At 49.8% G+C, this 13,611-nt stretch overlaps 1 protein-coding gene across 4 annotated transcripts in view; it reads right to left on the bottom strand.

Moving 5' to 3' along the window:
- The window catches only part of LOC102685852 (low-density lipoprotein receptor-related protein 1), a 181,736-nt gene extending 173,937 nt beyond the window's left edge, over nucleotides 1-7,799 (bottom strand). For all 4 annotated transcript variants that reach the window (XM_069186716.1, XM_069186709.1, XM_069186705.1 and 1 more), the window contains exon 1: nucleotides 7,165-7,799. In XM_069186716.1, the coding sequence (XP_069042817.1) occupies nucleotides 7,165-7,261 (97 nt within the window). In that variant the 5' untranslated portion in view covers nucleotides 7,262-7,799. The remainder of the gene's footprint in view (nucleotides 1-7,164) is intronic.
- Nucleotides 7,800-13,611: the final 5,812 nt, after the last annotated feature.

The following is a 13,611-nucleotide window of genomic DNA, read 5'->3' on the forward strand; positions in this document are numbered from 1 at the left end:
TACTGGGACCACCAAACACTTCTTCCAGCAGCAACCTTGGCTTTCCCAGGGGGTCTCCCATCCAAGTACAGGCCAGGCTCACACCTGCTGAGCTTCAGTGTGCTGCCAGTGTGCCGAGTTGCAGGGTGATAATATGGCTGCTGGCCAATCCCAGATTTCAAATTGATTAGAAGTTCTACAGAAGTCTATGCTAGACAAAAAGAAGGACAATAGCAGATAGTTCCAGTTATTAGTTATCACATGCAGCATTGCTCAGAATAATGCAATAGGGAGATATATTGTCTTGAAATGGAATATTTTCACCTATGAAAAGAACAAAGCAATTCAAGCCCTAACATCATCCAAATGGATGTAATCAGTATTTTCTGTTATACTGCTCTCAGTGTACGACAGTTAAAAAATGGAAAGCAAATCTGAGCCACAAAGTCATGCAAAGCAGATCAAGTTATTCAAGCCCTTGGCCAAGCGAGCTCTCACTGACAGAGGATTCATAACATGCTAAAAAAACAAAACAAGAGAAGCAGCAGACTGCTTTCCATACAAACACTGGGACAACAAAAACAGATTCCCGAGCCAAGAAAGAAGAGAGCACAGTCCTGCAAATGCACAACACGCTCAAGAGAAAATTTCCTGGCCGGCCTTCAGATCGTAAACACCAGCAAATTCACAGAAAGCGGCTGCGTTTGGTTTCAGGCGGGATCTGACCCCAGCGCATTTCTGTTCATTGAAGAAAGTGAAAAGACAGAAAAGCGCTTGTGCCGTTGCCTCTCACCAGTGTCTGGGGTGACAATGGTACAGGGTTCGGCTCTGGTGGTGGGCGGCAGCCGCCAGATGTCAGCAGCTGGATATTCTCAGAGAGCGGGTTGCGACGTCACAATGAGACGCACCGCCGCACTCGGGAACAGAGGGGAGGCCAGCAAGGAACTGAGCAGAATAACGGAGCAGCCGTGCAAAACAGATTCCAAGACACCGCACAAAGCACACACTTACTCACACACGACTCACAAAGTCATGCACTAACAGCGCACAATCGGCATCAATAAACTGCAATGTCTTACTGCCGTGCCTTGTTAAATACGAGTACGGTGGTGGGAGGCTAAAAGCTATTTGTCTACTGTCTTGCTTAACAGCTGCTAAATAATGGATTAACGTGCTTTCCAGTCGGCTTGAAAATCGTTCGCTTTTTCACCGCCATTAAAGAGTGCCTCACCAACACTGTGGTGTTAAAGACGAGATCAGGGGCTTGCAGATATAGCAGCAAAGATCAGGGCTGCAAAAAGTCCAAGCAAACAAAACAAAGTCCCCTTCTGGAGGGGATGGGGGGGGTGGTTCTGATGAAGTTTAAGAACAGCAAGGGAGATGACAACGGGCGGAGGTGTGGCCTCCACTCGGCGGGCCGGGGATCCGCGAGGGCTGTCATTAGGCCGAGTCGCTGCGCCACGGCGCCCCGCTGCATCCCGGCTGGCAGGGCACACGGCGCTGAAGCTGCAGCTGAGTCATGCTAACCCTGGGGCGTGCTGCCCCACCCGCCCCCTGACTTTCTCCAGGCGGATCCGGTGCTTTGTGTCCGGCCCCGCCCGCCCTCAAACCACGCGTGCCACCAGCTCGCCAGCCGGCCGAGGCAGGGCTCGGACATCTGTGCTGTCGATCGGGTTTTCCACTGGCGCTCGCTCGCCCGCCTGCCTGCCTGCCAGCTCTGTGTCTAGTATTTTAAAGCCGGCTCGTGTGTAGTATAAATGGAGCAATACCCCCTTGTTGTAGTTCCCAGGATACAGTAGCGGCCCCTGGGTTCGCACTGAGTTCTGGCTGCTTTTTTGCTTTGCTGCTTGTAGCTGGTAGCTGAAAGGTTGGGGGTTCAGATCAACAGGAGCGGAGCACTGCTGTGGCACCCTTGAGAAAGTTCCTTCTCCCGGACTGCTCCCAGAAAATGGCCAGTCGTATAAATGGGTAAACATGTAAGTTGCTTGGGGGAAAAACAAAACCCTACAGTCCGAAACACTTCTAGTAATAAAATGCACTGTGAGGCGGAGAGATTGTGATAGCACACAATTCCAGACTGGTGGGACCTGGACCATTAACTAATTACAAGAGTCAGGAAACACTTCTACAAGATTCCCAAGACAGGACCCCGCTAATGGTCCACGTTTACAGTCAAGGACATCTCGCTGTGCGGAGCGAGGATTCACTGCAGCCATTCTAGTCCTTTTTTTGTAGCCCATGGCTGAACCAATCCATCCATTTTCTAAGGATTTTATCCAATCCAGGGCCATGCGGCATCCAGAGTCTATCCCAGCAAGCGACAGGAGCAAGGCAGGGTGCACCTGGATGGGACACCAGTCCATCAGAAGGCACACACACACACTCACAGCAGCAACCTGCATAATGACACTCACAGGTCCAGAACTGAGCTCAGGGGCTCAGGGCTATGAGGCAGCAACACTAATCACTGCGCCACTGTGCTGCCTCACGTTTGAACCCTGCCCGTCGCATTCCATTTCTGACCCACTCCACCCCAGACAAAGACAGGAGCAGTCAGAAGAGCCCCTCTTCCGCTCGATGGAGAAGGGCAGCACCTGAAGGCGGCCAGCCAGGCCTCTGCGTGCAGATGGCACCACAGTCGGTGTGACATGTAGTAATGAAATGCAGGACTTCCTTGCCTCCACTGTCAGCACCTCTTACCATGCAAAAACACCCACTTTGTCACACCAGAGGTGCAAAACTCCAGTCCCAAAGTTAAGCAGCTGCGAGTTTGCAATTCATGCGAGCTCTTCAAGGCCTAACCAGTCAAATAATTGGCTTAACAGAGATTTGTTTAGCACCTTTCCCCAGTTCTCTAGGTGTCGGGAGTGCAGCCCCACAGCAGGGGAACTATGAACCCCTGGTTTGTGGAAATGTTTCACAGAGAGGCGCCCCACCACCTCCACTGAGTTTGCTCGTCTTGTTACCTAAAGACCTGCCTTGTTATCTAGCAGGGGGGGCCTTTAAATAGAATCAATTCATTTTTAAAGCCAATATGTCTAGAAAACTGAACACATTGGTTAAAGTTAAGAGCTTATAAGATCCCCTGAGTATGCAGAGAATTCATTACCTTTTATCCTTATTTAAAGACTCTTCTTACATACGAGGCTCTTTGAGCTTTTCCACATTGCACATAGCCAGCTAGTACTGAACAGACCTTGCTTGCGTCCATACCCACCCTGTAAATACCCCGAGCCGCTGCAGTAAACTTTAAATTAGTCTGGGAGTGCATCCCTCCCCCAGAGCCATAGACACTTCCTGGATTAACGGCCTTCCTCTTTCCAGATGTTGCAAGAGGCAGGGAAACAGCTGCCCTGGCCAGCGTTCCACAGCCATTTAACCCCTGCCCTGCCTCTCAGCACCCATCAGCCCCGCTAACACCTCCCTTACCTCCCTCAACAACCCGGGAGGCCCCACTCCCGGGAGGAGAAGAACATTTGACTAAATATATCCTAGCATTGTCATTTTTCTTAAAACCACACCAATAAGTAGCAAAGTCGACATCTGTCTACTGTTTATAACCCGAAATCACTGCAACATCCCACAACTCTAACATTCAGCATGTTTCCTGCTTTTGGATGGTGAGGATTTGGTGTGGATGTGGCATTTTTCTTTTTGCCCCACCCTGCAAGCGCATCCCTGTCTTTGTCAGAAGCGTGCACTCCGATTTTGCGGAAAAGTTAACCACTCACGCCCGGGCTCTGCTGCCAAGGTCTGAAGGAAACTGGTCTCCTCCTGCAGCCGCGCAAATTCCAAACCCTTTGATCGGCCCGACCTTTGACCACACCCCCCCGACCCCTGACCTGGAAGAGCTCCGGTCAGGGAGAGAGTGCCACACCCCCGTACCCTCCTCTGTGACAGATCTCGCGGTTCTAAAACGGCTCTAAAAGTGGCGGTCAGTGATTCACCCTCCCCATCGGCGGCTGACGATTCGAACGTTGGTGGCTGCCCGTTGGAGGGAGGAGCAGGAAGGTGGAACTTGTAGGCATCCCTCCTGTCCGAGTGAGAGGCCTGCTTTTCATTTCCGATCTTTCACTTTTCTCAGGACCTGCCCAGACAGCCTGGCAGCTCGGGAGCCTTGTGATGCTCGTCACACAGGTGGCACTGCGCTCACATCCCCCAGAAATGAAAGAAACCACCCCACCACCCCCCGCCATACTCAGACAACACCTATTTATTTGCCTCCTTTGTTGAGCTCAAAACACACTGTGAGGTGTTGGTTACACAGGATAAAGCCTGAGACATCCTCATCGTGGGTGGCCTTAAAATGAATTTTCACAAAAGTGCGGCGCACGGGTGTTTGGAGTGTGTGTGTGGGAGGGGCACACTCAACTCACAGAGCAGTACAGCCCAATCCCCCCTCCAGCACTCAGGCGAGAGCTCGCTCCTCTGAGCTCCCATGTGCCCTGCTGGGGAAAGGCCTCACACAGAAAACCTCTAACAGTCCCTCAAGCTCTCATCCGCACAGCATGCTGAGAGGACCACCGAAAAACACAAAACAGGCTCTTCCAGCGTGTCTTTAGTCTCCTGCTATGAAACTGTTAAGGTAGTTGGAGTCCACACAGAATCAAGGTAGTAATACACTGACTTCACAGCTGTCACAAACAATCCCAGGTTGTTGTTTTTTACCTCAAAAAAAAGTCTCATTTCTGCATTTTAGAAAACTATTCAAGATATTTTTGAAGGGGTGGCCAGTGTGTGGAACAGAAACGCACTGCATAATGAATGGCAGGCTACGCGAAGCGAAATTAATTCCACTTTAATATGGACTGCAAGCAGCGAGGGCCTAAGGTTGAGCAACTGTAGCTTCAGCACATTTTGTACTATAAAAGGTACCCAAGCACTATTTTTGAACGCCTTAAAAAAACTAAAAATAATAAAGGACCTGCCCCATGTCTCAGACAAAATACGTCTTAACGTCTTGGAGCAAAATATGGAAATACCATTCTCTCTCCTGCAACCTTAGAACAGCGACAGGCATCGCTTCCAAGAATTTCCAGAACGTTACTCAGACCTCATTAGTCGGAACTGAAAGGACGAAAAAGTCTCAACAGCTGTGCGCGCCCTGTCTTTAAGCCAAAAGAAAACGCTTTGTATTTTTCTGTTTCTAGAGTAGCTTATTACGAGGTATCGTGAGGCTAATTACATGGCAGGGATTGTGGGGATATTGTCATTAAAATAGCTGAGAGGGGAGGGGGGCTGCTCTTCACTCGGAAGTTCAGACAATATCGCGACTTGCCGACAGAGGAAAAGAAATGTTTCTTAAGCGAACACTTCCCCTACACACGCCCCACGCCTTCATTACTAAACGTACCCAGAGCGACGCGCGCATAATTGTTTCCAGAGCTCGGAATCTGCGACGCTATCTGAAATCAATTCAGCTTTTTCAATACCCTCCTGCCTGCCTGGCAGTGGGACGAGTTTCGTAACTCTGGCTCCAGATGTGCTTTAGGTGCTGCAGAGTGTCCGAAGCAAGAACGAGCCAGTTGCTGACCTGCAACAAGCCAGTTAAAAAATAATGAACAACAGTTGTGCGCAATGATAGGTTTGTGAAGTAGCCCGTTTGGTTGTCTTTCCTGGCTCATACGAATACCGCGATTCTACCGTACGTGCAAAATTCAGCATCGCCAACTTTTGAACGCTTTTCGTTATTCGGGAATAAACGCATTTCATCGGGAACACAGCATGCTACAGCCCCCACACACACACAACACACACTTCAGTTTAAAAGGCGGGCACCGCTTCAAATCTCCTCTCCCTGTTGCACAGCATTTCACAGGACCCTGCCGAGCCGAGCAGCTCCCTGCGAGTCGAGTCCCCCTGACACGCACAACCGCAACGTTCACACTCCGGCGGCCCCCTGGTCTCACCGGACTGCCTCTCCCCGCCGAGCCCCTCACAAAATCGGAGGAGGAGGAGGAGGAGGGGGGTTGGTGAGCAAAGGCAGTAAGAAGAACGCTATGAATTAACCATCAGCGCGGGAGTGGAGCGGAGCCCCAAACCGACTGTGTCAACACACACAGCAACACGCGTTCTCTCGCCTCGTGCAGTCGGGAGCTGCACAAGTTTCCGACGGCAGTCACCGCTCGGGCAGCTACACAACTACACACGTAATCTCTCCTGCCGCCCCCTGCGCCTTCAGTCTCTGAATCAGTGCTGTTGTATTCCCCACTCCTCAAAATCTGCATCCAAGTAGGATCGTACTTTTTTTATTATGAGACTTTGCACTTGACTTTTCCCAAAAGCGCCCTTTTCGTTTTGGGTGGGAAAACTGTAACCCACCTAGCGCCGTCTCGCGAAAAAGGGGGGAGAAAGTGTTTTTAAAAAAGCATTTCAGGACTGGCACGAAACCATCAGAGATCTGTTGATCGCAGGAGAAAGCCGTGTGCTGTGGTTACTTAATCAGACAGGGGGAGCAGGCCCATTGCATTCTATGGCGCTGTTTATACAAGCAATTTATTTTAAAAAAACGGGGGCTACAAGGAAATACGCTCTCGCTAGGTACAAAATCAGGAGAGCGCCTCACATTCCCTACCAGTGAGGATGAAAAACCGTGCATGCGAATGTTACATTGTTGTGTTTGAGGCGAGAGAAGCAGCGGAGATGTAACAAAAACACGTTGATGCATTTTCTGGAGACCTCCCCCGCCTGCAATCACACGGCAGAAAAATCCACTTAACCCGCCTTTTGTTTCCAACTGATAGCCGTATATTGAGACGGTTTACCTCTAAGAACAACATCTCAAGCCATGCAAAAACGGGTTCTGGGGTCCCGTGAGCACGGTTTGTTTCACTCTCGGAAAGGCACACAAAACACACGTTTACCCGGACTTATGACAAGCATGCAGGTAGCCGAGCTAACGGCAGATGCCTGTGCGTGTGACCTGGCTCACAGAGGAAAACGTTGCCTGGTCTCTTTTACAGGCGGAAAAAACAACTGTCCATCCCCTAATCGCCCGCATTAGGAACACACAATTTCACGAAATGCTGCGAGGCACGCACGACAATTCAGGTAAACCGAGCGAGAGCTGAACATAAAAGCGTCGTTTCCACTTCGGAAATGCGTTCACCACGGCAGCAGCGGATAAACAGACGCGTACATCTGTCTGGAAAGGTGCAGCGTTTTTAATAAATCACGGCTTCTTACCATCGACGGCTCTGGCGGGAGCCGTAACCTCCAGACTGTGCAAAATTCCCAGGACAAGCAACACCGTGGCCAGAGCCTCTGCCTTGTGAGACACCATGGTTGTGCAAAAAAAAAAAGGGCAGATTAACAGAAAACCGAAAAAAGATTTCAAGAAACACACAGCTGGGACTCCGGTTCTTCCCGAACCGCGGTTTTGTAGTCCGGACTCGAATCCCCGACGAGATTCTCCGGGCGTCCTCCGGCACGCACACTCGAAATAAAGGTGCGACGACAATATTCAGATTTTTTTTTTTAAATGCCGTTTTTTGATCTGAAAAAGCAAACGAGGCTTCTTCAGCCCCGTGAGGCTACGGCTCGTCTTGTGGTTATCATGTAGCCTTATTGATTTGCAGCCACATCTACGTAGAAAAAAAAAAAGGACCTGAGGTGGTCAGTAAAGTGACCAAATCGTGCGCATGAAAAATAAAAAGGAAACGTTATCTGATCTATGGATATCGGCTGTTTTTGTTTTCTGTCTCACTGACTGTAATGTTGATGATATTGTCTGCAGGAGGAAAAAAAAAATTAAAAAGCTCCTCTCCCCTCACCACCCCACCGCCGCCTCTGTTGCTGGTGGTTACGGATTGAGCGGAGAAGAGCGGCGCTGCAGCCACACAGCCCAGCGGGCAGGGGATGACGTCACTCGCTCCAATGGTATTCCGAAGCCAGGAGCAGCTACGCGGCACTCGCCGTGTGCGCACGCGCCGGGGTCGGCGTGCTGGGTTTTTTTTTTACCTTTTTCTTCATCGAGCGCACAAGAACCTTTTGAAACTGCCTCTCTAATTGCCCCCATTTTGGATCTGGCGGCTTCAGGCATAGCTGTTAGAGGCCGGCCCCGTGGACTGGAGCCAAAATGGGTTTAGTTTCATGAAGTGAAAGGGGCACAGGGAGGGAGAGACTTTCACGGCGCGAGTCTAATGCATAACAAACCTTCTGTCATTTCTCCTTCCGTTTTCACTCGTTTAAAGTGACTTTGCAACGGTGGACAAAATAGCACGACACGAATTTTATGAGTGTTGGATTTTGGTTTGTGCTTTACGAGTTTGTATTCTGTACGGCTCGCTTATTCCTGCTTAGAAATTGAAGACATTCAGCAAATGTAAGCAGAAGTGCCTTAATTCTTGTGAAAGAACAGTGCCTGGTTCGTGTGCTGATCAGCCCTCAAATAGCCCAGTGCAGGTATGCAGACACGTTAATTCAGAGGGTGCTGCACAGAAATGTCAACTGTACAGCTCAGATCTCTCTGTATATCCTGCTCATCAGCGGGAATACTGGGAAGAATATTTCACTGCCTCGTGCTTCATGGGATTTCAGAATGTCCTCCTTTGGACCGGGGTGTCTTATCTGACCAGCGTCTGAGCTGATCAATCAAAAAAGCAAAGAAAAAAGTCTTTCACAGTCTCAGGCAGACATTAAGAAGACTTGCTCATCAGCAACTGATATTATCAATTTGTTCCAAAAGATTAAGAAATCTTACTTTCAGAGAAACTATGGCCTTTGGCCCTCGTGTGGGCAGGGCTGCTCCTATGTCTGCTGTTGCCTGTCCTTTGATGATGCTGGACATGGGATAGTGGTAATAGAAAATGCTCTTTTCTCTCAGTAGGTCAGGAAGGTAAAGTGCAAGATTCCCAAGGGTAGTACTAGTTTACTGGGGGACCCCAGATAGAAATGTTAGGGTCCCAAAAAGAAATACCGTCACACATGGATTTAAGTGGATTTCTCCCACACTACTGTCTCTACAGTGGATGTCTCCCACACCGCTGTCTCTACAGTGAATGTCTCCCACACTGCTGTCTCTACAGGGCACTGCTGTCTCTGCAGTGGATGTCTCCCACACTGCTGTCTCTACAGTGAATGTCTCCCACACTGCTGTCTCTACAGGGCACTGCTGTCTCTGCAGTGGATGTCTCCCACACTGCTGTCTCTGCAGTGGATGTCTCCCACACTGCTGTCTCTACAGTGTATTTCTCCCACACTGCTCTATCTACAGTGTATTTCTCCCACACCGCTGTCTCTACAGTGTATTTCTCCCACACTGCTGTCTCTGCAGTGGATTTGTCCCACACTGCTGTCTCTGCAGAGAATTTCTCCCACACTGCTGTCTCTGCAGTGGATTTGTCCCACACTGCTGTCTCTGCGGTGGATGTCTCCCACACTGCTGTCTCTACAGTGTAGTTGTCCCACACTGCTGTCTCTGCAGTGGATGTCTCCCACACTGCTGTCTCTGCAGTGGATGTCTCCCACACTGCTGTCTCTGCGGTGGATGTCTCCCACACTGCTGTCTCTACAGTGTAGTTGTCCCACACTGCTGTCTCTACAGTGGATGTCTCCCACACTGCTGTCTCTACAGTGGAGTTCTCCCACACTGCTGTCTCTACAGTGGATGTCTCCCACACTGCTGTCTCTACAGTGTATTTCTCCCACACTGCTGTCTCTACAGTGTATTTCTCCCACACTGCTGTCTCTGCAGTGGATGTCTCCCACACTGCTGTCTCTACAGTGTATTTCTCCCACACTGCTCTCTCTACAGTGTATTTCTCCCACACTGCTGTCTCTATAGTGGATGTCTCCCACAGTGCTGTCTCTGCAGTGGATTTGTCCCACACTGCTGTCTCTGCAGTGGATTTCTCCCACACTGCTGTCTCTGCAGTGGATTTGTCCCACACTGCTGTCTCTGCGGTGGATGTCTCCCACACTGCTGTCTCTACAGTGTATTTCTCCCACACTGCTGTCTCTATAGTGGATGTCTCCCACACTGCTGTCTCTGCAGTGGATTTGTCCCACACTGCTGTCTCTGCAGTGGATTTGTCCCACACTGCTGTCTCTGCGGTGGATGTCTCCCACACTGCTGTCTCTACAGTGTAGTTGTCCCACACTACTGTCTCTAAAGTGGAGTTCTCCCACACTGCTGTCTCTACAGTGAATTTCTCCCACACTGCTGTCTCTGCAGTATATTTGTCCCATACTACTGTCTCTACAGTGGATGTCTCCCACACTGCTGTCTCTACAGGGCACCGCTGTCTCTACAGTAGATGTCTCCCACACCGCTGTCTCTACAGTGGATGTCTCCCACAGTGCTGTCTCTGCAGTGGATGTCTCCCACACCGCTGTCTCTACAGTGGATGTCTCCCACACTGCTGTCTCTGCAGTGAATGTCTCCCACACTGCTGTCTCTGCAGTGGATGTCTCCCACACTGCTGTCTCTACGGTGGATTTCTCCCACACTGCTGTCTCTGCAGTGGATTTTTCCCACACTGCTGTCTCTGCAGTGGATGTCTCCCACACTGCTGTCTCTACAGTGGATTTGTCCCACACTGCTGTCTCTGCAGTGAATGTCTCCCACACTGCTGTCTCTGCAGTGGATTTGTCCCACACTGCTGTCTCTGCAGTGCATATCACCCCAAGCAATTGAGGGCACCACTCTCCTGGAATTGTATCTTGGTAAATATTATGAGAGCATTAAAACATAAAAAGGTTACAGACAAGAGTTTGCCTTTTTGTGCTTCTACCTCATTGTTTTTACTAGTGCCTAACTGATCCAAGGATCTCCTCCTGCCATTTCTTAAAGAAGCCAGGGTAACAGCTTCAGCAATATGCCTGGGCAGCAAGTCCCAGACTCCCACTGCCCTCGGCGTAAAGAAGTGCCTGCTGTTCTCAATTTTAAAAGCATTTTCCTGTAGTTCTGTAGTTTCCACTTTTGTCCTTGTTTCCAAAATAGTACATGGGGCTGACTTTTGCTGTTTCAATTCAACAGACATTATCCCTGTCTTGAGTGCCCGTTAAAAGAGTTGTATATGAATAACATAGCTTGTTTCCTTTAGAACAACTGGCAGAATACCATCAGGCTCTAGAGATTTTATCACAAATAGTAATTTCAATGGTAATTTCAGATACAAGTTCGCCTGGCTTTCAGTACCTAGTGTTTTACATTTTTTAACTGCTGCATTACTACATTAGAGTATCACAGGATGCACACAGCAGGATGTTTCTCTGCTGATAACCTTTTAGCATAAGGGTATGTGTCACAATGTTTATTTGTTTTTCTCCCGTTTCTGAAATGTCCACCAGTCTTCAATTTGAGACTGCGTGCTTTACCCACCCACAACAGTGCACTTAATAAGCGGTGTCCTACTTAAATACACCCTTTCAAAACACACACACTGGGAGACAGCCACAAATATCTCCTGGCAGTATCCCGGAAGTAGTGCTGCTGTTTTTTAAAGAGTCTCCAAAGCCGACAGGAGGACAATCTGTGGGATCAAAGAGCATTGGAGGTTGGGCATCTCTGCATCAGATCTGGGAAGTTGACCCTGGGTGAACAGAGGGCTGGTCTTGGCTCACTGTTACCATAGCCAGCAGCCATATCACCCTGCAATTTAAGACTGAAGCTCAGCTGGTGTGAGCCTGGCCAGTACCTGGATGGGAGTCTAAGGTTGGTGCTGGAAGAGGTGTTAGTGGGGCCTGCAAGGGGCCCTCAATCTGCAGTCTGTGTGGGTTCTAATGCCTCAGTGTAGTGATGGGGACACTATACTGTAAAAAGGTGCCATCCTTCAAATGAGACATAAAACTCTCCTCCTGACTCTCTGTGGTCATTAAAAATTCCAGGGCGTTTCTTAAAAAAAGAGTAGGGGTGTTGCCCTGGCATCCTGCTCAAATGGGAAATTTCCCATTGGCCTTTACCAATCATGGCCTCCTAATGATCCCCATCCCTGAACTGACTTCATCACTCTGTTCTCCTCCCCACTGATAGCTGAGTTGTGGTGAGTGGACTGGCTCACTATGGCTGCTGTCACATCATCCAGGTGGGGCTGCACATTGGTGGTGGTAGTGGGATTCCCCATTACTTCTAAAGCGCCATATAAGTGTAAGGAATTATTATTATTACGTGTGGCCGGCTAGGGCGTTACATTCCTCGGTTTCACAGAGAGGCGTGAACTTGTCTAAGCAAACGTCCACCGTGTTCTCGAAACCAACGTGCACACTGACAGCCACTGCGCTGCAGAGGCTTCGGGGAAAAGAAGATCTCGGGCTGGTCTGAGTTGCAAGACAGGGGGAGGCTACCGAGACAGAAATGGTGCAGTGAAGGCTAACAAACCCTTGCGTCTGAAGTAACAGCAGTTTCTAACTCAGCTCGAATCCTGGTTTGGCAGGCAGGCTTTGGGAGTAGACGTGAGAGTAATTACACTCATTCCCATGCTGTCAATCCAGCATCTCAGATGCCTGTTGATGTCAGTCTCCGTCTCTTCCCAGCCCAGGTTGTCTTTGCATTCCACCCCCAACCCGAGCGATTCGTGAGCATGAAGGGTTTCTGCATCAAGGGTGAACGCTGAGCTCCACACGCTGCACACGAGAGAACACGCTGAGTCGGGGCCGTGCGAGAACAGCTGTCAACCAATGTGAGAGGTGTGAGTCACACTGCGGCCCGAGCAGCTGATTTGTGGTGTTCGAGACGATCGTGCTTTGGTTAAACATAGAATTACAGTGGAAATAAAAAAAATAGAGCAAGGGACCCAAAGCTGTACCTCCGGGTTGAGCCGCAGATCAAACAATGGCACCAGGCACAGGCCCTGACTGACTGGAACTCCCTCCTTCCCTCCAGCAACACGACTGTAATGGTTCAGCTATCACAGGGCCTGCAGCAACACCACCTTACAGCCTCTTCATTGTTCGAGCGTTTTTGTTTTCAGAAGAAACCCACTGTCCTGCACAGGACTCCTGTCACAAACGATCGCTTGAAGCACAGTGCGTTTGCAGTGGTTTTCAAAGAGCGCCAGTTGTTTTTTCTTAAGAAAGCGCACCTCGTCTTCATTCATATGCTGTCTCCTGGTCACATACTGTATGGGGGGGGGCAGTTTAAATTGGCCTTTTATCACAACCCTGCGATAGATGGGCCAAAGTGAGAGCAGTCACATCTGCTCTCAGTCCTACCTTCAGCGTCATACCTCTGGGCTCGGGTCTGCAGAAACTGTCACAGGGGTAAGTGGTTTCCAGACAATGGCAGGATACATGGATATGAATATGACCTCAGCCAGTAAACGCACTCTTGTGGAGTGGGGGGGTCAAGCCCTATAGTCCAGGTATATCCCCATTTCAAGCCTGGGTTCCATTATTGGCCCCCAAGATGCAGCTGAGGGCTAGAGGGTGAAGTCAGGAAAGGATGGTGGAAACAGCAGTGTCCACAACAGCTCCCCCTAGTGCTTTCCGGGCTCCTGCCAGCTGCTGGCAGTAACCGATGCGTCACTTCTCCAGCCCATCCAGGTGCCACCGCAAGGCGCAGTGAGAACCAGCAGGAGCAAGGTTCTGGGGCAAAGCACATCCGGTCCCCTTAACAGCAGCTCCCCTGTGCTATGACACTTTTTGCAAAAAAGTCAGGGTGAAGAGCAACAGGCAATTCGAAACGTTCTAAAT

Source organism: Lepisosteus oculatus, chromosome 1 (genome assembly GCF_040954835.1).
Source record: "Lepisosteus oculatus isolate fLepOcu1 chromosome 1, fLepOcu1.hap2, whole genome shotgun sequence".
Classification (NCBI taxonomy): domain Eukaryota; kingdom Metazoa; phylum Chordata; class Actinopteri; order Semionotiformes; family Lepisosteidae; genus Lepisosteus; species Lepisosteus oculatus.